We start from the raw sequence: 24,632 nt of genomic DNA on the forward strand, positions 1-24,632 counted from the left end.
AAGTTATTCTCATAGCTCCCTTTTCACCTTGGCAAGTTTACTTTTCCTCGACCAGGCCGTATCTTATGAAGAAGACTTTGCACCTGCAGTTCTTCAGAACCCTGCTAAATCAAGCCATTATCAGGAGCTCTAATCCCTTTGACTTAACTGCCTGGTTTCAGTGATCAGAGACTCTTCATATCCTTCCAGAGTAGTCTACATGCATTCTTTTACACACAAGCCCAATACTAGGAAACTGTACAAGAGTAAGCAGGTAAGATTTTTTTCTGTATGGGCTGTTTCATAAGGTTTCAATCTTCATGGCTCCAGTTCTTGCACTGGTAGACTGCCTGTCAGATTTGTTACAAGACTGTTGCTTCTCCAGAACGGTGTAATTTTTCACCATCTCCAACTTTCGCCAAGTTCTGACTCTTATCTTTAACCTCTCTGAACATAGGTAAGGTCTTTAAAGAGGCACTTCCCTTATTTTGCCTTCTGTCAAGGATCCAGTCCTACCCTGAAGTTTGCACTTCTGGAGAAACTGAGTTTTCCCCTTGAACATAGCAAATACTACAAAATGGGAATATTTACAACAGAAATATTTTCCTAGTGGCCCCTACTTTTAACTAATAGATTTTATGATTTGCAATGATTTTGTTAATCCCCATACTCCATTTCCTTAAGGTAGAATGCTGTTGTGAAGAAGGATCTGGTTCTGAGTGGAGGTGGGCATGTATCTTGGAGTGGATCACCAGATTAGGGGAACAAACTTTTTTTTTGTTTTTTTGCTGTTTTGCTCTTTAATTGAAGAGCTGACGGGGGCAGGGTGCCAGATTAATGGACTTGATACCAGGTGCTAGATGAATTAGCAATGCCTCGGAAGCCCAGCACTCAAGCTTGTGCCTCAGTCAGATGTGACTACAGCTGTACCAGTGCATTTGGGTTTGCCTTCAGGGCTGTAGATTTCTGACTCTTCATGCAACAGTGGATGCTTCAAGATACTTATTATTGGCAGCATGTGATATCACAGCAACAATGGCTCCTGAGTTAGTTTTGAAACTCACTTGAGTCCCTTGAATGAGTTTTACTTATCTCTGTGCTTCAGCACTAAACATAGTAGTCTCTGTACAAGAAAAATTATTTTTAAACATTATTTTCATTTTTATTCTCAGGAGCAACTTTTTTGATTAAATTTGTCATACAAATGACAGCAAAATGTTATAGCCTTTTACACCTACCTTATACTGCACACTTCTCTGAATGCATAATGGTTACATGTCATGGTTTTGATACGCTTGCAGTGACTCGGCTTCTGATTAATACTACTGTGTCTTCTGTTCTAGAAACAGTTAAAGTATGAAATAAATGCAAGGCTTCTTCCTCGCCAACATGCAGATATGTTTTGCACTGTGCCTTTTCAGATGTCTTGACTATTATGCTTACAGGGAGGCATTAATTCTCTATCTTGATTCAGTGCTTCCAGTTTTCTGCTCTTTGTTTTCAGTGGGAGAATTATTTTTGGTTGCATCTGGGCATTATCTATTGCAATTTATACTTTCTTACTTCCAATCATGTTAGCTTTTGAAAATAAATACATTTTGTTCACTTTTTTCTAACACTCTGCAGTTCTGACCATATGTGGTATATGAGTGTTTGTCAGGATGAAGTTATACAACATAGGTATTGTACATGTTCATAGGTAAGTGTTAGGCTAGCTGCCATTGTGGACAATTTTAACCCTAGCCAGTTTCCCTTTTGGTTCTTGAATTAACATACTCCATTTTGTGTTAGATTGGCCTTATCCATCTCATGGTCGATAATTCTGTATTGCCCCTAGTGAGAATGTCTGGGATCGTACCATATGTAATTTGAGGGGACCATGCTTGGGATAAAGCATTTAGGTGCTGCCTCTTTCCATTAGTGTACAGCGATCAGTCCTGGGGTAAATTTTCTACTGCCCATCCATAGATTCAAGTTTCTCTTGAATATGGACAGTGATACTCTTTGTTTTACGGGATGAAGAGTCTGTTCCAGGACAGTGGTATCATCTGTGTGATACACCTGTTCCTTGAAAACTGTTCTGTTGATGTTGCAGAAGAAGTTTAGATCCCTGGACTGAGTATTTTTGATGCCATTTGACTTGCTTATGTGGAATAGATTCATCAGTATTGGGGCTGAGGATGCCTTTTATGCCAGACACGTCACCTCTTAACAGTTTAGAGGATACAGAGTATAGCGACACTGATTTGAATGTTGGTACATATAGGAAATATTGTTTAGGCCTTTTATCCTTTTAGTAAAGTATCGCTGTGGGCATTAAGTTGCATGTGTCTGGACGGATACATGCCAAAGGGGGCATTATTCTCAATGACTGGCCTGATGAGGGATGAGTAAACTGGGACAATGATATCTCTATAGCTAGACACAGTCCCTTTTGTTTACAATCTGCACAGTATGAAAGAACTGTCTTATGACTATGGACACCTCATGGTCGAAAAGTAGGTCACTGTTCACGTAAGTTCTCAAATTGCTATCACCTGGGTCAACTTTTAGGGGCATATTATCAGTGTGTTAGTTCCCCAAGGCAGACAACTTCTCAAAGGATATGATGATGATGATGCATTTTTTGGGGGATTTAGTTTCAGTCAATGATTCTGGCTCCATTTGTTTGTGACAGGTCTTCCTGTAAGATGGTTAAGTCATTTGGGGATTCAGTAACTGTTTTTAGCTTGCAGTCATCTGCAAACTTAGTCAGTCAAAGCTCATTGATATTGGCTTTTACTTCAGGGAAGTAGATGCCAAACAGGAAAAGTCCCACCACCAAAACCTAGGGGACTCCACTGATGACTGGTTTCTTTGTGGAGGTAGAGTTCCCTGTTTTGATCTGCTGCATCCAGTCTGTGATCCAGTTGGCAATCCTGCAGATGATGTAGGAGTTTGTTTCCAGTGTAATTAACTTTTCTATTTTGCCTGAGTGAGGGATTGTTTCAGAACCTCTACCTAGATCGATGTATGCAATGTGTACCATTTTACTTTCATCCAATATTATGGTGACCTTTTCAAAGAAGTCCACCAGGTTAAGCAAGCATGATCTGCCCTTGACAAATCCAAACAGAGACTGGTACAGTGTTTGGAGGTTCCAGGTGTCCTTATTGATTAGTTCTATGATCAGTCTTTCCATGCTTTTGAATATGGAGCCCATCAGACTTACGGGTCTGTAATTTCCCTGAGTCTGAGGAAGGTCCTCCCTTATGCAGGGTAATGACTGTAGCTATTGTCTATTTGCGTAGTACAAAACCTTTATAGAGGCTGAGGTTTAACAGTGTTGATGTGGTGAGGGCTAAATTGTGCTTCATCCTTTTTAAGATGCATTCAGGGGTATGAGTTTGTATTTTTAGCTTTTATGTTTTTTTTTTTTGTGTTTTTAGCTTTTGGTGGTGCTTTTAGGTCTTGGTCCTGTGCAGTAGCTGGAGGCTAGTCAGTTTTAGGTATATCTTGTGAGATAGACTGAGGGAGAAGAAGGAGCTAAAGTTTGAACTTAATTTATCTGCCAGAGGGTTCACTGTGTCTTCATTATCAGTGTAGGTAACATTGTTCGCAATCATCGCAGTACACTGCTGCATTGTACTTCTGAGATTATGAGCATAATTAAAAAAAGGTCTTTGGCTTGGGTGGGTATTTTAGCCTCATACTTTGTTTTGGTGGATGTTATCATTCTAGGAATTACTCTTTTAACTTTTGGTAAAAATTATCTTTGTTTAGTTGTAAAGCTTGTTGATGCCATGGCTCCACCATGGGTGTTTGTTTCTGGGGTTTGCCCTGCGCTTGTTACTGGAGGGAACAGCTGCATCTGTGCAGCTGTTTACAAGCTGGTATAATGTGGTGGTATACATTTCTGCATATTCAATGGTGTTGATGGGGATTGGAGAGATTTGACTCTTGCAAGTCCATCACTTAGGAGTAGGTAGTTTGTCTTTGAGAATATTCAAAAAGTACATTGGGAGGATGGGGTCCTTGGTTTCAGTTTTTTTTTTTGAAAGGGACTGTTTTATGGTCAGACTTAGCAAGTGATGAAGATATGCAAGTGATGGTGTAAGATGTCCCCATATTAATAAAGTGAATCTAGTCTCAGTGAGGTATTTATGTAGAGTGCTTTGTGCAAGGAATGTGTACTACATGATGTGTGCAGCTTCTTGTAATCTTGAGCATATTTAAGGCTGTATATTCCATGTAGTACCTTCCTTGAACTCGTATACAAGTTGAACATCTAGCCATAGTTCATTCTTTACATTTGTAGTACTATTCTCTTTTTCTAGTTCATTCTTTACATTTGTAGTACTATTCTCTTTTTCTAGTTCATTCTTTACATTTGTAGTACTATTCTCTTTTTCCAGTTCATTCTTTACATTTGTAGTACTATTCTCTTTTTCCAGTTCATTCTTTACATTTGTAGTACTATTCTCTTTTTCCAGTTCATTCTTTACATTTGTAGTACTATTCTCTTTTTCCAGTTCATTCGTTACATTTGTAGTACTTTTCTCTTTTTCCAGTTCATTCCTTACTTTTTGTCTGAAAAGTAATTATCAGTTGGCTACTGCATTGTTTCTTTGCTGTAAGATAATGCAGCATCAAAATGGTTTTAAATTCAGTAGCTTTTTAAAGTTTGGAGATTTACACATCTTGATCACTGTTTTACTGAAGTCACTTGGACATCTGGAAGTGGTGCAATGTAATGTTTTTCTTAGATGTTCATCGTGTTACCCTGCTGCAGTCATCATTAGTTTCCCTGATGTTAATTTTTATTTTCTCATACAGAGATGTTCCAGTGAGTACAGAGGAACTGCAATTCATTGTGGACAAGGTTTTGCGAATGTTTTCAAAGCTAGACTTACAAGAAATACCTCCTCTGGTCTACCAGTTGTTGCTGCTTTCTGCAAAGGTAATAATTTAATTGTGTCCAGCAAGCAAGGCTTTCATCTTTGATGTAACATTCTGTAATGTGTTCTTGTTTCTAATGCAATCTGTAATTAAGTTTAATGTCCTTTTGGTATAGTTGATTTAAACACTTCTTATTTATAACTGCACTTTGAGTTTGTGTTTCTAATTTTAATTAAGTTTTGCCTTGTGTACTTTATCATTTTTGAGGATGTTGCATATGTCATAGGAATCCACCACCAATGGCAGCTGAAACAAACCTTTTATAACATTTTACTGGGTGAAACTTTACTGAGCTTTTTGATCATTACATTTTACTTGTGTATTGGTCTAGAAGTTGCGGAATTAAAAATAATGAATGATATGTTTGGTATATGTCACTTTTCTTTGTACTATAGCAGTGTAGTGTAGCAGGAGTGTGGAGTGGTCTGACTGCACAGGATGTCCCTTCACTTTTTCTTCCAAGTAGCTCAACCCCTCTCCTTCAGGCAAGGGCAGTGACATTTCCCATGTCTTCACATGACTGATAAGAGCACCCAGTGTGCTCCCAGGGAGAGGCAAGCTGGCCAGACCCCTTCACTCCTCCCCCTCCTACCTGGCTCTTGGGTTGTAGTCAAGACTCTATGACTGAAATTGTCTCTGGCTGCCCTGAGTCTTGTTGGGGAAGAGCATAAACTTGCAGGCTGGTCTACTTTCTTCAAGAAGCTATACTTTTTCTTTTACGTTTCTGTTTGATGGAGGTCTTGTAGCAATGCATGCAGGTCAGAAAGTGTAAGATGTGAGCATACTGTGGAGTGTTTTGTGTGCCTGCTTGTCCAGAATGTTATTCATTTCATCCATCTGATCTGACTCTCTGGTCCTCAAGGTTCTTGGATCTGACCTGGAAAGACTAATGCTCCAACCTCAAGCCCCATTAAATCTTCCTCCTTTAATGCAATTGGCTGAGAAGCTTCACTAGAGCTCATTTGGCTTTTTAGCTTTCAGATATGGCTGTGACACCATGCTAAAAGTGAAGTATTCCATTCCTATCTTTTTCTGATTTTCTTCTGCAGTTTTTACTTGACATCTTTTAGTAAGTGGTGTTTTATTGTAATCGATTGTCTTCTTTCAGCCTGTGGAATTTAATTTTTGGTAGTGTTCTTTTTTCTTGATATATGAGCCTTAAACCTGCCTGTTTTCATGTAAAAAAATCTTTCTATATAGTTGTTGCTGATTTTGTGTTTCTTAGACTGCTATTACAGTTATTTTTACTCCAATCTCTATCTAATACTTGCTGTTACTCAGACTTGTTTTTTCTAGTCAGTGTTTTGCTGTATTCACCTTGTTAACTGTACCCTATCATATTATGGATTCCATAGATAAGGTGAAATGTTTCAAGAAATGCCTTCAGTGTGGGCATAAGATCCCCCTCAAGATTTGCTCTATCAGTACACACCACATACACGGATTTCTGCTGATTGCCTTTCTGGTTTCTTTGAATTCCACCTGGTTTACACCCCTTGTGCTATCTCCCTCGCCCAATACAAAGTCTATATTAGAATCCTGTTGAGCATGGAGCCATCTTTAAATTTCTAGTCTCCCACCAGGACACAAGTGCTCTTCAGCAATTACATTCTGCTTGCCGGTAAGCCATTAGACCTCAGGAATTTGTTTAAAGTGTTCAGATTTGTAAAGTAATACTTATTTTTTTCTCTTGTCTTGGTTGGCTCTGCCCCGCTCCGTTCGCCTTCGCTAACACTCTGGCTCTCTCCACTCCCCTGCCCCCTATTCCCTCCCATCCCCACCACCTCTACATTTATAGTAATCACAGCCACACCCACAGCTCACCCTCACATCACCTCTACCAGTCACAGCTCCTCAAGTCATATCACATTATACCACACCAACTTGCTCCACACAAAATACTCCTAATCACTCTCATTCCCACTAGGCATTTTTTACATCACCCACACTAATTCCCCATCCACATATAGTGCAACCCTATAATTCCTATTCAGACCCCCCCCCACTTAGAAACAACTTAAACTTTATAACCATGACTATCACACAACTAAGTCTAGTCTGTCTTCTCATAATTCTTTACAACACCACAAGTTATCACTCTAGAAATACCCCTAAACTTAGTAGCACAACACTACATTATGCACTCTCGTATACAGACACCACACATTATAATAATATCTGCCCACAGTTATTCAAGAACTACATAACGGACCAGTTGAGAACTAAACACATATGCTCTCATTCCTACTCCAAAAAAACACAATACTTTCTCACACTCCTTACCAAACTCCAACATTTGTATAACCATTTTAACTCCAGGTTCACCATAAGTGGGGATATCCACCCCAACCCAGGCCCAAATCCATCCTGTCCAACACAAACTGCTCCAACACAAATGTCAGAACATAACACCCCCACTTTCTTCATCCCTGGGCAAATCAACAACAGTAGCAAAACCAACCATCTTTTAATGCTAAATATTAATATTAGAAGTATCAAAAATAAAATACCTGAACTCCAGGCCACAATAGCACACTACTCCCCAGACATAGTTGCTTTAACAGAATAAATAAAAACATAGCTAACTCAGAAGTTCTCCCTACCGGCTACAATATCATTAGATAAGACAGACCACTTCGTAAAGGGGGTGGAACTGCCTTACTGTACAAGTCCAACTTAACTGTCCGTCAATTACCAAACTCCTACCCCTCCCCCAATAATTGGGACATACTTATCTCACAACTTCAACTAAAAAGGTCAGCACCACAATTGTGATCTATATTCCACCTGGTAATACGCCTGGTAGCCTTGAAGACTTCTTATCCTGGTGTTCTTCCACATACTCACAAGAAACCCTTATTCTGGGGGACTTCAACCTAGATTTGTTCACCTGTATATCAGAACCACCAAATAATCTAATAAATCTCCATGGCTACCAGCAGCTAGTCCAAATTCCAACTAGATGTGATAAAAAATCTAAAAGGGAATCCATCCTTGACTGGGTCCTAACTAACAACCCCACATTGTACCCTCACACAGGCAGTCTCCCAGACACCTTAAGTGACCACAACATAATATACTTTATACGTAGTAGAGCAAGCATATGCAAAACCAATAACTATATATCCACTAGAAACGCAAAAAAAATTCTCTCCTGATGTCCTCAACACTTTACTCTGTAACTGTGACTGGACCCCCCTAAAAACCCTCCCACTTGACCAGGCTGTAGCATATTTCAACAAAACATTTCTGCAACACCTAGAGGTAAAGATAAGGAATCAGACCTGGAAAAAGAAGTCTGGGGGAATCCCCTAGTGCAGGACCATCAAAAACCTGTGTTGAAATTGACTTCTTTGGGTCCATTACCATCCACATCATCGGCTTCACCTTACTTGGAGATGATTATCGAGGGTAAGCCCCCTCGAAGCATAGCTTGAGGCACTTCTGATAGGGAGCTCTCAAGGCTTTCTTCGTAACCTGCATCTCCGTCCTGTATCAGGTCTTGCAGATCCTTAAGGAGTGCCTCCGATGTGGAACTGGATTGATTGATGGCTTTTGTCAAGACTCTGATATGGGTGTTTTACCATCCCCTTCTGCTCTGATGGTAGAGTAGGCTGATTCCTTATCCCCCATACTGTCTCTTTTCCTGGTGTACAGCATTCTGATCCAGCAGTACTGGAGCCAACCCCTTGCCTGGAGCTTATGTCTTTGGCACCATCTTTTTAACCACTCAACCAAGAAAGCTTTGGGTTCAAGGGGCTTTTGGAATCATTACCTTCATGGTGATGCTTTGATGCCATTTTCAGACCCATCTCACATGGTGCCATTTTTGGTATCAGTCATAGTCCTTCAAGTCTACAGTACTGATCTCCTACTCAGGTTATTCTTCGATGTAAGCTCTGGAATGCCCTTGTCAAGGCCTCCTGTCTCTTCTACAGGAGGAGTGATATTAACCTCTCAGTGATGATACCTTGCATCGGGTAGACATTTGTTCTTCTTTCAAGGTTACAAGGAGGATCATAACTTCTCCTCCCAGAGCTGAGTACAAGCTCCATTGATGTTGGCTCCTCCCTTGGACACACTTCTATCTGTGTCAACCCTCTCTTACTTCCCAAGGTCGGAGCTGTATTGATGGCCTCAAAGGAACTGCCATAGTGTAGGACCAGTCCTCTGATGACTCAGACTGTCCACCATGTTGAGGTGTGAGGACATGCAAGAGGAGACGCATTGATTTTCCATGAGTTAGTCACTTCTGAAGCTGACTTTTGAGGATAAAGAGGGGAATCCCCTTCAGTCTTCTCTGGAAAACCTCACTTTCAGTTAGATCTTGGCATTTCTATGCAAGAGGAGAATTTGGCCTACAAGCCCACTATCTCAGGACAGTCAGGTCCTTTAAGCATATATGGTTTGGCCCCCACTACTTCTTGGGTGGTCCCCCCTGGTGGACTAACCTCATTAGCGTGGTTGCCAGAAGGGCCTAGTAAGAGCCCAATTCTTTGGAAAGCATCCCAAGAAAACTTGACAAGATTCCCCCTCCCCAGGACAGGCCCTTTCGGTCCAAAAATCCTTTAACTGATTCCATTATTGTGGCAATGACTACCAAGAAATATTTGACAGATGATACAGCCACTGTCTATCTGCCCAACAAGGAGTCTAGAGCAGTGGACTGGATGGGAAATGGGAATGAACTTCAGCCATATTTGCTTTGTGGGCTTTGATCTACGCCATTCATATGAGCTTAATTCTGAGAGGTCCATGAGCCTCCTTGAAAAAGCCACCCTCTACTGACTGAAGAAAACCACTAGAAGCCATGCTGAAAGCTATGTGCAATATTACCAATCACTCAGTGTGTTTTTGGCATACTACAGCCGATGAAACAGTGAAAATGATGAGCACAGTCATTGCAGTGAGACAACAGGCCTACATTTGCTTCTGATCTTATTGGGAATTTTAAGGTACCTTTTACAAATGTCTGTTATGATGGATCTCCCTTGTTTGGTCCATCAGTCTAAAAGAGAATGCAGAGGTGTAAACACGATGAGAAAATGTCTGCCATAGGCATTAAAATTTGAAATGCTTCTGTGATCTTAGTGTAGAAACAGAAAGGGTTGGTGTGATTTAGGAAATCTTGGCATCAACCCTTTGAGCCCACCTCTGTCACGGCCTGCTGTGGCAGAGGTGATGTCTTTAATGGATGCATACCCAGAGGTTGTGGAGGTCTGCAGAACCAGCGATATTGAGTTTTTTTTTTTTCTGAAAGTCAGCCTAACTGTTTCTGAAGGATGCCAGATTGCTCCATTCTGGATGCAGTCGAGGGTTGCTTATCCCTCCGCATGCTTATGTGGATAGCTGTCAAGCAAGGTCCTTGGGTAGGAAGGATATTATCCAGCGGCTATACCATACTGTTCACCATCAGTGGGTAGCAGTCTGAAGAGTAATCTTCTCATCAGAAAAGCGCCATCAGAGAGTTCCTGCAGGACCACAGAGTCATGTTATTCTAGGTTGTTTTTGTTTCCAGAGATGATCAAGGATCGTGGGCCATATTTGACCTAATGGAACTCTGCCAATGCATAAAAAAAGATTCAAAATAGTTATGGTGCAAGCAGTGTAATTTGTCTACATGCAAATGATTGGATGTGCTGAATCAGCTTCCAGGATGCTTACCTCCACACCAAGATTGCAAGAGTGCCCAAGAAGTTACTACACTTATGCATAGGATCCAGTCCCTTTCTGTTGAGAGCCCTGCCCTTTGGTCACACCACAGTCCGTTGAGTGATTACTAAGTACATGACTGTGATGGCAGCGAACTTGAGTCCACTCTGTGTCAAGAGTTTTCCCATACTTGGATGACTGACTCTGCACTGCCACATCAAAGGAATCTCTTCACAGTTAGGGACTACTTGCACATACTCTGCATGCTATTAGGAATATCTGTCAACTATGAGAAGTCTCATATACAACCACCACAAAACATTCAGTTCAATTGATGCCATCTTGACAGTGTGTCATATTCATTATCTTTCCCTCTGGAAGGAGTCCAGTCATTAAGGTTTGCAGTCTGAAATCTTCTGCAGTTTTCAACTCCTCCAGCAGTTCTTGTTAAAGCTCTAGGCCTCATTGTCTTGGCTATTCATAGGTTCATAGGTTCGTACTAGGCTATCTGCCCTAAGGCATTTATAAGCCTAGCCAGAGTGTATATGGCTTACAACCACCCCTTAGGATGAGAATACTACGCCCTTTTAGGGTTTAGTTTACTATGCCTCTGTCTAGTAGTGACACAGAGATGACCCCCGGGGTAAACCTACAATCTCCCATCCACTCGTCGAGATTTCTCTTGAATAGAGTCATTGAGGGGCTCTGCCTAACATGGACTGGGAATCTGTTCCAGAGTGTAGGGAGCCTCTGGGTTGTGTATCTGTCCCTCCAGCACGTCCTATTTATTTCTGTGTTGAGGTTTAAGTCACTTGTTCTCGTGGCTCTGATGGATTTGGATTTTCTGAGGTGGAGCATGTCCATTAATTCAGAATTGGACATGGCCTTGTACGTCAGGCACAGATCACCTCTGAGTAGGCGGTATGCGACTGAATAGAGCTGGAGTTTTTTCAGTCGGGCAGCATATGACATATGTTTAAGACCCTTTATCCTCTTGGTGAGGAACTTTTGGGGTCTTTCCAACTGCTGCAGGTGTCGGGTGAGATACATCCCAAATGGGGCATTGTACTCAATCATTGGCCTAATAAGAGAAGAGTACAGGGGCACAATGACCTCTCTTGATCTAGATGTGAAACCCTTCATGATAAGGTGGGCAATATAGAAGGTCTTCCTAACCACTTTGGTAATGTGAGTGTCAAATGAGAGGTTACTGTCAACCTGGGTCCCTAGGTCCCTGATTACCTCTTCCGTACTTAATGGATTACCGCCTATGTGGTAATTTGTCGGTACCTTGTTTTTCCCAAAGGGTATGACTGTACATTTTTTGGCGTTCAGCTTAAGGCCATGGCTCTGGCACCAATTATCAGTTTCTATGAGGCCTCTCTGAAGGATGTTTGTGTCCGCTGGAGTATCAATTATGGCGCCCAGTTTGCAGTCATCTGCGAACTTTGTCAGCCACAATCCTCCTATGTTTGCCTGTACCTCGGAAAAATAAATGCTGAACAAGAGGGGTCCCAGGACTGAGCCCTGTGGGACGCCGCTTGTGACTGGCTTAGAGTCTGACATGGCTCCAGCAACTCTGACCCTGTGGGTTCTGTCCTTGAGCCAGTTTGCAACCCATCTTGTGACATATGGGTTTACATTTAAGCTGGTGAGTTTGTCTATGATGCCCGAGTGGGGTATTGTGTCAAAGGCTTTTGCAAGGTCAAGGTAGGCTGTGTGAACTGCCTTACCCTCATCAATGGCCTTAGTGACTGTTTCAAAAAAGTCTACCAAGTTCAAAAGGCAGGATCTGCCCTTGACAAAGCCAAATTGGGTAGGATCCAATGTCTGTAGGTCCCCAATGTCTTTGTTTATGAGTTCCATAATGATCCTCTCCATAGCTTTGCAGACCAGGCTCGTCAAGCTTATGAGGCGGTAATTTCCAGGGTCCGTAGAAGCACCGCCTTTGTGAAGTGGGACCACTGTTGCCGTACGCCACTCTTTGGGTACGTATCCTGTAGTAAGGCTAAGATTAAACAGCAGCCTTATCTGTGGGTTTAGTTCCTCTTGGAGTTCATGTAGCACACAGCCTGGGACACCATCCGGTCCCATTGATGCTGTGTTTTTAGCTTTAGAGAGGGCGGCTGTCACCTGGGCATCTGAGATGTTAGGGAGGCTACACTCTGCTGGGATAGTTATTTTTCCTTTTGGGGGGGAGGGGGAGGAGAAATTTGCACTGAACCTGTCTGCCAGAATGTTGGCAATGTCCGTGGGTTCAGTGTATTTTGTGTCATTTTGGACTAACTCTGAGCATATCTGGGAGTTTCCACCCAGGTTTCTAACATAGCTAAAGAAGGCCTTGTGATTGTCTTTTGTGTCTTTTGCGATTTTTCTCTCAAAGTTGGCCTTGGATGATTTTATGAGTGATCGTAGTTTTTTGCTAGTACTGATCAGAGACTGTGCCTAGCCTAGCTCTACATGAGGATCTCATGGTGGCTGCTCACGGCTCCATGGTCACAACTGCAGGACTCTGTCATCTTCCATTTCAATAAAAAAATCTCTGCAACAATTTCAATGGTGGTTGGCTTCCCCCTATTATTACAAGTGAGACCCTTTATTTCACCGCCGTCAAGTCATACCTACCACAGATGTATTCTCCCTGTGGTGGGGAGGGCACATTATGGGAGGGAATAGTCAAAGGTACATGGGCAAATCGGGATGTCAGTTTGCACCAACGTTCAGGAGATGAGGCCTGTCCTATCATTGCAGGAATTACAAGACTACTTGCTTCCAGGGGTGATTTCGATCCAAACAGAGAACATGAAAGTAGTTTAGTACATCAACAGCCAGGAAGGAAACGGATCCTTCCCCCTGTGCAGAGAGTTCACTAAATGTAGTAATGGGTGATTGCATTATATTGTTTCTTGGTAGCAGTGCACATGGCAGAGAAAGCCATCTTTCTCACTTACAGGCTCTGTAGATCAATTATTTGCTTTACAAATGGTCTCTCAATCCACAGGAAATGAAGCAATTCTTGCCTCACTGGTTTGCCTTGCTATGTCCTTTCACCTCCTCAACAAAACCACAAGTACAGAAATTAGTTTGCCCTGATTCCCTAAAAGGGAAGGTCCCCATCTGACTTGTCTGATCACAGTGGCCAGCGAGGCTTCTTTATGCCTTGCCCCCTCTTCCTTGATGCCAAGATTTGTCTAGAAAGCGATCATATGCAAAACAAACTTGATATCCTCATTGCACCATATTCCCCCAGGCAAATCTGTTTTCCCCATTTCAGTCATATTAGGAATCCCCCTGAAAATTCTTCTAGGAATTTGGTCCTAAAGGAAGGATAGTATTTCCATTATTCCAGGTCTTCTCACCTGGATGTCCTTAATCTCAGATTAAACTCAAGGTTTCTTCAGCTCCGATAATGGGCAGAGAGCCTTCATTTTCTCAAGAGGTGGTTAATTTACTTTCTGCATCCTAAAAGGACTCATGGGGTTTTCAAGGGCAAATGGGCTTATTTTGGTACCTGGGCTTTTGCTCAAGGGATAAATCCATTCTTTGATTCAATTCCTCAGGTGCTTCTCTTTCTTTTGGAACTATTTCCTTTGGGTTCAAGCTACTCAACTGTTAAGGAACAGCTAGCTGCCATTTCTTTTCGCCAAGGGTTTGACTCTCATTTGTTGGCCTCTCGGGTCTCTGTAGGCCTTTCCTTTGGGTACAGTTCTGCTTTGTCCATCACCCAGGCAACCAATCCCTTCTTGACATATCAGTTTTGTGCTGGAAGCTTTAACAAACGCTCCATTTGAGCCAACATCTTCCACTTCCTTAAAATCTCGGTCTTGCAGAACTTTTATTCCTTGTGATGATATCATCAGTTAGGAGAATTTCTTATTTAGTTTTTTATAGACAAGGTTTCCTTATGCAACAGTCGTTCCGTTCAGGTAGCATCTGAATATAACCTGAACCAACCCATACTTTTGGGTATTTGTCTATTTTTCCAATAACTATACTTTATCATTAAAACCAACAGCACATTCCATGAGGTCATTAGCCACTTCTGCTTCCTTCTTCAGGAATTTTTCAGTGGATAAGATTTATGTTGCTGGTACATGGGCTTCCTTGCATACCTTTGTTAAACACTATAATCTGGACATGATTTCTAGTGCTAGAGCATCCTTTGGACACCTCCCGAAAGGTAAGTAGCTGAGAATTCTGACCCAGCATTCAGACTGGATTGACAAAAGGAATAGGGCAAATTTAGTTATGTATTTGCCTTAACACTGGATCCTTTCATTATCTTCTGTCCAGTGTGATAGCTCTCCCACTAATCCCCCTTCATGTATGGTAGTACTGAAGGACCCGGAGGGCCTAATTCCTTAGAGGCACATTACATTGTAGGATGCTTTGTTTTTTGTTAGACAAATTCTTAATCTCTTAATCTGAGAAAATTTAACAACCAGTTGCTTTTTGGGAGGAAAAGATTTAATCTTTAAAAAACTATAAAGTATAGTTGTTACCATATAGTAACAAATATTTTTTTGCATAAACCCTGACAATCTATGCATACTGATATTGCACTGTTTATACTTCCTTGTATTTAAAACAGATTTTTTTTTCATATACAACCCATGCAAATGTTACTCTTAATTGATACTGTTTGTAAATAATGTAACTGATGTCACAGATGTCTGAATAATGGAGCTGTTGCTTATGAATGAAACTGACTGTAAATGATGAAACAAGGCAAATGATGTCCGTAATATCTGTATAATGAATCTTTCCCCCTGGGCCTCCACTGAAAAGGGACACTGCTTATTTGGACTTTCCTTGATTAAACAAATACCAGTAAATAAATAAGGACTTGGGGCTGGAACACTAGTTTTATCAGGTCGAGTTTGACTGTGGTTCGAGGAACCAGCAATCGTATCGCATAGATGAAGCTGGAAAGATCCAGTATTATGAAGTTCAACTTGAGGACCGAGTGAGAAGTTGAGAATTAAAGTAGGATACACAATGTATGTGATGCTAAGCTTACTGCTGCCTCTCCAGACACTCCTGACCTTTACGCACTATCTTGTTTTTTTTTTTTTTTTTTATATAAACAAGAAACATCTTTATTAAATTATCACATATGACATAGGCAGTTGTACATTTATATAAATGAAAACAAACCATTTTGACATCATTGTAGTTACAAATATTATACATCACAAATCATATTGATATAATTGTAGTTGTAAACATTATAAATCAGTTATAATCTATCCAGTCATTCAGTCAAACGTTACATAGCTCATTCAGATCCTGTCTTTAAACCTCATTCCTCCTTTCATGTACTGTTCCCACAATTCCCATTTTTTTCTATATAATTTGCTCCTACCCTTTTCTAAAGATCCCAATTCCAATTATTTTATCTGTGTTACTAAGTTCACTACTTGTAGTAAAGTTGGTTTAGACTTTGATTTCCATTTTCTAGTAATTGCTTTTTTGATACCCACCATAACTAGATTCAGCAAGGCCTTACCTGTATATAGGTAATTCCAATTCTGTAGCATAGCTCAAAATAATTTCCTTAGTTGCATCAATTTGCCCACCCAGCATCTCTGACAGAGCAGTCTTCAGTGAATTTTTAAAGTCTGCCAATCCGTTACACTCCCAGAAAGTATGTTCCTAATTATCTCTTTCTTTCCCTTCACACCTTCAACATTTGCTGTCTACCTGAGGAAAAATTATTTGGACTCTACTTTGGGTATAAAAATACTTATGTAAACACTACCAAGCAAAGATCCTAAATCTTCTAGACTTTGTCGCATATTTGGTAGACATGTTTTACGAACTGTCTGTATGTTAAACTTCTTTATGTATAGGCTGCATAAGGTTGAAATCATTCAACTTTTTAACTGTGCTTCTTTGCGGGCTGCTTGTGGTTATCAAATTAATGTGATTCATTGAGGGTGTGAGATATTGTGTTGATGGGATTAGTATTACAGTATGGGATAATGTGAGGCTTAAACTCATGCAAAATGAAATAGATAGTGAATGTGGGTCATTTATATTTGTCTATGGAACACTGTTCATTTGAATGACCAAATTATGCATTACTGAAGCTTACTGTCATGTCAGGAGGCTTTAAACAAATACAGGAAATGGGGGTTACTCAAAAAGATCTGTATTGCAACACATTTCTTGGTACATTGTGTGACATGTTCATCATTGCATCTAGTTCATTAGCATTAAAGCTATATAGCTGTATATTATTCCTCCCCCCTTTTAAGGTGGCAATAAAGCAAATATAATGTGGTAGTGTGCATTATTTTACACTGATTACTTAAAGGTAACCTTAACACTATGTACTAGCTATGCTACTGGGCTGCTTACATTTAAATAGAGGCTTTGCATATTTTCAGTATATTTTTAATAATGCAGCTTTCAGTCCTTGTAATTCATTTTAACAGTGGAACAGTTTTTGTTTTCTTGGTTTCTTCAGTGCACTTTGGGAGAGTTTAGCAGGACCATTTACTCTGAACCTTCTGACCTTTATTTAGGGCAGTCCCTACTGGACAACATCTTCATATGATAAATATCTTTTCCAGAGTGTCCTTGTAGCTGTTGACTATCAACAATTTTCAGTCTCTTATTTTCTTGCAGCAGAACTAATTGTGACACTTCTGTTGTGGTTATTCATATTACTGGAACTTGGTCTTAAACAGAACATTTGCTGTACAGCTTACCAGATTCCCCATTAATAGTGGTTTACCAGCATATTCATCTTCAAGTTGAGTTCCTACTAATACACAGATTTTCTGAATTCCTGACTTAATAGCAGATTGCTGTCAGATGTGATACCAAGTTACTCCCTGTCTTTGTAATATTGACTTCAATGCACTAGTCATGTATACACATATTGTCTCTCAGTTTGATTTATTTTCTGTATCTTGGAATGTTAAGCTACACGTGAGATGCATGAGTGTTTCTTCTTCAAGCAATTGCACTTAAAGAAGTAAAACTCCTAACATCTGACTACAGTGGCTTCTGAGCCGGTATGAATGGTAAAACAAATTCACCGTGTAAAAGCAAAGGCTGGATGTGTTGAGACACCACTCGGATAATGTGCAAAGCCATAACAGTACATACAGCTTGCCAGAATATCGCATACCAAAAAGACATATGCTAGCAGTACCTGCTCCTAGAAGAGTTACAAACATAAACTTATTGTGTCTTAGTGTGGAGTTTGCTGAAAGAGTAACCATACCACGATGCAGATATAGCTGCCAAATACAAGTAACTCAGTGTAATTTGAATCTAAATAGCAAATATAAAATTAGGTTGGCAGTTGTAAGCAAATGGGTTATATTTGATATTGAGGGTCTGAAAATGACATGGAAAATGTGAACAATTGTAAAAATGCTGAGGACAGAAAAAAGCAGGCCTTACACTGAATTCTAGAAATGATGCAGTGTCTTGCAGTGATGTTTTGCTGTGCATGTTTACTAATATGTGGAATGTGGTGGCTCATAGAAATCTGCTAAAATGAAATGTAGCCTGGGAATAGAGGTATGTACAAGTTAACATTTTTGAAATGCTCAACAAAGTAGTAAGAGATGCTGCAGTATTAAAATGCTACCACACAAAAAAGCCAACTGTGCTGCAAATAGATTTGAGCCAGAATGAAATGGGAGCTGTGATTTTACAAAAGAATAGGCGACTGGAGCAAGAGATGGTCATGGTGCGTCTGTCATTAGCAAAGCCATGAGGGATATTTTTCATTTTCTGGTCTAAGTCCACAACTGGTGGCTGATGTAAGGGCTGCTACATTTTCTCTGTGGGCATGTGCATTGATGCCTATGCCCCATCAAGACTGCCACACAAATGCTGTTTGGTAGATCCAAGCACACCCCCCCAGTTTACTGCGCTGCATGCTGTACATCTTTTTGTGCAGTAAATATCAGCAGTTCGGGTGTTAATAGGTTCATACTAGGCTATCTGCCCTAGGGCATTTATAAGCCTAGCCAGAGTGTGTTTGGCTTTCGCCACCCATTTTAAATTAATTTTGCTATGCCTTTTTTTTGAGGTTAGTATACTGTGCCTCTGTCTAACAGTGACACAGAAGTGATAGCTGGGGTATACCTACGATGTCCCATCCACTCATCAAGATTCCTCTTGAAGAGAGTCAATGTGGGACTCTGCCTAACCTGGACTGGGATTTTATTCCAGAGTGAAGGGAGCCTCTGGGTTATGAATCTGTCCCTCCAGCATGTCCTATTTATTTCAGTGCTGAGGTTCAAGTCTCTCGAGCGCGTAGCTCGATGGGATTTGGATTTTCTGAGGTGCAGCATGTCCATTAATTCCGGGTTGGACATGGCTTTATATGTCAGGCACAGATCGCCTCTGAGCAGGCGGTATGCCACTGAGTAGAGCTGGAGTTTCTTTAACCGGGCAGCATATGGCATCTGTTTGAGCCCTTTGATCCTCTTGGTGAGGTACTTTTGGGGTCTTTCCAGTTGCTGCAGGTGTCTGGTAAGGTACATCCCAAAAGGGGCATTGTACTCAGTTATGGGCCTGATGAGGGATGAGTAAAGAGGCGATGACCTCCCTGATCTAGATGTGAATCCCTTCATGATTAGGTGGGCTATATAAAATGTTTTTCTAACCACTTTGGCCACGTGGTTGTCAAATGAGAGATTGCTATCAACTTGGGTCCCCAGGTCCCTAATGACTTCTTCAGTACTTAATGGATTACCACCTATGTGGTAATTTGTGGGCACTTTGTTTTTGCCAAAGGGGATGACTATACACTTTTTGGCGTTTAGCTTGAGGCCATGGCTCTGGCACCAGTTGTCTGTTTCTATGAGGCCCTTTTGGAGGATGCTTGTGTCGGCTGGAGAGTTATGGCGCCCAGTTTGCAGTCATCTGCGAACTTGGTCAGCCACAGTCCTTCCGTGTTGGCCTGTACCGCCGAGAAATATATACCGAACAAGAGAGGTCCCAGGACTGAGCCTTGTGGGACGCCACTTTTAACTGGTTTGGAGTCTGACATGGCTCCAGCAATTCTAACCATGTGGGTTCTGTCCTTGAGCCAGTTTGCAACCCATCTAGTGACATAGGGGTTTATATTTAAGCTGGTGAGCTTATCTATAATGCCCGAGTGGGGTATTGTATCAAAGGCTTTTGTGAGGTCCAGGTAGGCTGTGTGGACCACCTTCCCCTCGTCAATGGCCTTGGTGACTGTTTCAAAGAAATCAACCAGGTTTAAGAGGCAGGATCTGCTCTTAACAAAGCCAAACTGGGTAGGATCCAGTGTCTGTAGGTCCCCAATATCTTTATTTATGAGGTCCATGATGATCCTTTCCATAGCTTTGCAGACCAAGCTAGTCAGGCTTATGGGGCGATAGTTTCCAGGATCCGTTGAGGCACCACCTTTGTGGAGAGGGACCACTGTTGCTGTACGCCACTCTTTGGGTACATATCCTGTAGTAAGGTTAAGATTGAACAGTAGTTTTATGTTTGGGTTTAGCTCTTCTTGGAGTTCATGTAGGGCCTTGCCGGGACACCATCTGGTCCCATTGATGCTGTGTTTTTTGCTTTGGAGCGGGCGTCTCTTACCTGAGCATCTGAGATGTCAGGGGGGCAGCACTCTGTTGGGATAGATATTTGCCCTTTTGGTCGGGAGAGGGGGGAGAAGTTTGCACTGAACCTGTCAGCTAGGATGTTGGCAATGTCTGCGGGCTTGGTGTATTTTTTGTCATTTTGGACTAATTCTGAGCATATCTGGGAATTCCCACCCAGGTTCCTAACATAACTAAAGAAAGCCTTGTGATTATCCTTAGTGTCCTGTGCAATTTTTCTCTCGAAGCTGGCCTTAGACGATTTTATGAGTGCCCGTAGTTTTTTGCTAATACTGATCAGAGATGCCTTCCCTTTTTCTGATTTTGCTCTATCATGTAGTAGCTTCCTCCTTCTATTGTATAGTTTGTTTATGGCTGGGGTCCACCAGACAGGACGTCTGCCTTTGGAGGATTGGGTCTTGGTTTTATTTGGGATTGCATGATCCATGCATTCCTGAAGGTGTTCATAGAATGCGTTTATAAAGGATTCTGCGGTCTGGGCCGTATTTTCCACAGGCCCGGGGACTTTGAAGGATTTCGCCTCGGTTTTGAGGCGTGTGAAATTTGCTTTAGAGAAGTTTTTCACTGTGGTTTTCTGGGCAGGGGTGGGGTCGGGATGTGAATGTCCAGTGAGATTAGTTTATGGTCTGATCTTACCAGTGAGGGATACACTTCTGGTCTGGAGCATAGTGTCCCCATGTTGGTGATGATCAGGTCCAGTATGTTTTCCCCTCTTGTGGGAGTGGTAACAAGTTGTTCCATAGCATTTGAGTTTATAAATTCTAGGAACCTTTGGGCTAGGGTGTTGGAGCTAGAGTAATGCTCCCAGTCTATGTTTGGGTAGTTGAAGTCGCCCAATATAATGGTGTTTGGAGAGACCTTCATATTTTCCAGTATTCTCAGGAAGGCCAAGTGGGGTTCCTGTGTTTGGGAGGGTGGTCTGTAGCAGGCTATAAACTGGAAGGCAGTTTTACCCACAGTTAGTTGCACATGGATAGTCTCTGATGCTTCGTGCTGTGCCACCAACCTGGAGGTGTGGGTATCTTTGACGAATATTGATACTCCCCTCCTTTTGTGGTTCGGTCCAAGTTTTGGGGGCGAAAAGCATGATATGAGGTATAACCTGGTAGTGCTGGGGTGCTCTCGGGAGCCTTGAACCAGGTTTCTGTTACTGCACAGATATCGATGTTCTCCATGCTAAGGAGAGTTTGAAGTGCGTGCATCTTGAGGTTTAGACTTCTGGCGTTGAGTAGCATTACTCTTAGTTTCTTATCCCTTGTGATACCTATGGAGGTGGGTTTGTCTTTTGAGCCTTGCCTAAAAAGGCACTATGGGGTAGCAAGAGCCTTTGCCAATATCCGAAAGCCCAGGGTGACAGGTGCAAGCCGTCCCTAGCGAAGCATCGTGGCTTGTCGAGCATGTCGTCCCAGGCTGACAGGCATTGGATCCCCTTTGAATGACACCAACACTTAAGCCAATTGTTGAAATTGATCATCTTGTCTTCATATTGTGGCATCATTCTTGGTGAGGGTAAGATGCTACTCAAGGTCAGGGTCATACCGGCCTGGGCTACATGCTCAGAGAGCTCCTCTATGTCTCTTTTCATGTAGTCCAGGGAGGTACGTCTCAGGTCATTCACACCAGCATGGACAATGACCGAGTCATATTTGTACTTGCCTTGGAGTGACCTGAGTGCTTGTGTTATGTGGCGGATCCTAGCGCCCGACAGGCAGCTCACCGTGACCTTCTCCTTGTTCAGCCTGGTGAGCGGGATGTCAGTGTGCCTGACGATAGAGTCACCTATTACAAGTGTATCAGGTGTGTTGTTTAGCCTTAAGGGCTGTGACTGTTCGGCACACTGGTTTTGTGAGCTATGTGTTGCACGTGTTTTGTTTTGGGGTAGCAGTTGCTTGGGTGTCTGCTTTGGAGGTCTCTGCTGCTTAGGCAGATTTTTATTTAGAGCCTCCGAGTATGTTTTTGTGTGTTTATGTGTTTGGTTTGTTGTCGTGGTAGGTCTATGTGAGACTGGAATTGTAGTGAGTGTGGTTTCCTTCTCCTCTTGACTGGTTACGCCAGCATTGAGTTGAGAGAGCTTAGCCTCCAGTTTGGCTATATGGTTGCATCTCTCACATGTGTTGGAATTTGTTGGGAGGAGGAGAGGGTTGTCTGTGTACATGAGGCAGTTGTAACATTGCCTCAAGATTCCCAGATTCACCAGCTGGACCGGAGAGGAGATTGACAACTGACCTCTGGACATGCTAGAATAGTATTGGGAATTCCTTTATAATTGAAAAAATGGGCCAATGGGGAACAAGGTACTCAAGGGGAGTTTGTGAGGGTGTAGTGCTTTTAATTTTTTAGAGCTGACTTATATAATTGCTTTAGTGAGCAAGTGCCAGGTAACTTAAATGCAATGTGTTACAGGTAACTTAAATGCAAAAACGACAAACAGTAACTTTCTTTCAAGTGAAACAAGGAAATAAGTACAGTAAGCAATGCAGATATCACTAGGGATCCACAGAAGTGCTAAAAGGCCGCGTTTTAGGTGGAATTAGCGTTTCAGGGAAATAAACAAACAACAAACATACAAATAAAGCTAGATTCAGCAGGCCTGGATGTAGTCTATGCTACAGCAAACAAGGTGTACCAATTTCAGTAAGAAACAGTTAGAATATGCAGGCACTATAAGCCTCTAACCAGAAATTCCCTGCTCAGAAGGGCAGAGTCCAGCCTCTCCTCCCACAAGAGTGCAGACCGCAATCCTTCCTAACGTAAAATAACTGGCCTGAAGCCCAAGCGCTTAAACCAGAACTAATACACTTTTAGAATAACAGACACTGAGCTCTCAATCAGCAGTTCCCAGGGGGACAGACCTTCTTCTCAACCCCCCCCCAATCCTGTAAGTTGGATTTATTTGCCTGTAATTGCCAGGAATGTCGGATAGGACAAACTCCGTTCTCAGCAAAGGCCCAGGGAGAAAATCTCCACACTGAAAACATTTGTACAGGCAGTTACCTCAAATAAACAGTACAAAATGTATATTAAAATATTGAGGTTTATATGTATGTGTGTGTGTATATATATATATATATATATATATATATATATATATATATATATATATGTATATATATATATATATATATATATATATATATATATATATATATATATATATATATATATAAACATACACACACACACATATATATATATATATATATATATATATATATATATATATATAAAAATAAAACAGGTAAATTTGAAGTAGTTAACTTCATTTGATCAGCAACCTGTGGGCATCAGATCCGATTTGGATCCGAGCTGGCAGCTTTCCTAGCAAAAGATCCGAGCTCCAAGCTCCTCCCCCAACCCACAATGCCCTGCTACCTCCCTCTAACCCCCAGATCTCATTTGCTGCGGCTTCTTGAAGCATCTGAGAACGAGCTCCTAGCGTTGGGTTTTGTGAGTTGAGTAGATTATTCAACTTTTTTCCTTTAAAATCACTGTATTCTGAGTGTGTGTGGTACCCTTTTTCTCCCTTAATCTATCTGGGTAGTTTTATCTTTAGTTTAGTGTAGATTTTAAATCCCATCCCCCCTTCTGTCTGTGTGTGAAGGTGTGTGCGTGTGGGCCTATTCCTGTCAGTATGTCTGAGGGCCCAGAAGCGTTTTTTTCTAAATGCTCCGAGTGTGGCCATAAGCTGTCTCCAGCGGATGGCCACACTCAGTGCATTATTTGCCTGGGTGTGGACCATGTCTCTTCAGGCTGCACTATCTGTGCAGCCTTCAACCCCAGGGCTTTGAGGGATAGGCGGACTAAGCTAGTCCTCGCGGGCCTTTTGCCCTCTGATTCGGCTTCGTCCTCCTCCCCTTCCGTGGTGCCAGCCGAGGCTTCGGCTGCCCCACCGACCGTTCCCGCTCCCCTGGCCGGGATTCAAACTCCCTCTACGGCTCAGGATGAAAGGGACTCGAGAAAAAAGGATCGGAAGGATAAAGAGCGTGAGAGGGACAGGCATCGTAGCCACAAGAGGCGGGCCGATTCAGCTCCCTTGGCCCCGCCATCCAAGCAGCTTGCCTCCCCTCTTAAGGTCGGAGAACCTCATGTATACACATATTGTCTCTCAGTTTGATTTATTTTCTGTATCTTGGAATGTTAAGCTACACGTGAGATGCATGAGTGTTTCTTCTCCAGGCTTCGTTCTCCACATTTCTCCCACAGAGCCAGAGGATGAGACCCAGTCACCTTCGAGGTCGTCCAGACAGCCTTCCTGGCCAGCCTCGGCAGCCTCATCCAGGTCAACTAGAAGTTTATCTGACATGGACATGGATCGGATGATGTGTCAATTTCTTCAGGCCCAGCTGCAGATGGGAGTGCTCTTGCCTCCCCCCCACTGGGGGGAGCTCGACCCCATTTTTCGCCCCCATTGCTCCTTCTCCGACCCGCTACTGGGGTTCGGAGCTGTCGGAT

At 42.0% G+C, this 24,632-nt stretch overlaps 1 protein-coding gene across 2 annotated transcripts in view; it reads left to right on the forward strand.

Moving 5' to 3' along the window:
• FANCI (FA complementation group I) overlaps positions 1-24,632 on the forward strand; it is a 2,406,750-nt gene that overhangs the window by 418,950 nt on the left and 1,963,168 nt on the right. For both annotated transcript variants that reach the window (XM_044078210.1, XM_044078208.1), the window contains exon 8: positions 4,795-4,918. In XM_044078210.1, coding sequence (XP_043934145.1) covers positions 4,795-4,918 — 124 coding nt within the window. The remainder of the gene's footprint in view (positions 1-4,794; positions 4,919-24,632) is intronic.

This window comes from Protopterus annectens, chromosome 7.part0 (assembly GCF_019279795.1).
Source record: "Protopterus annectens isolate FY-2018-M chromosome 7.part0, PAN1.0, whole genome shotgun sequence".
Lineage (NCBI taxonomy): Eukaryota > Metazoa > Chordata > Ceratodontiformes > Protopteridae > Protopterus > Protopterus annectens.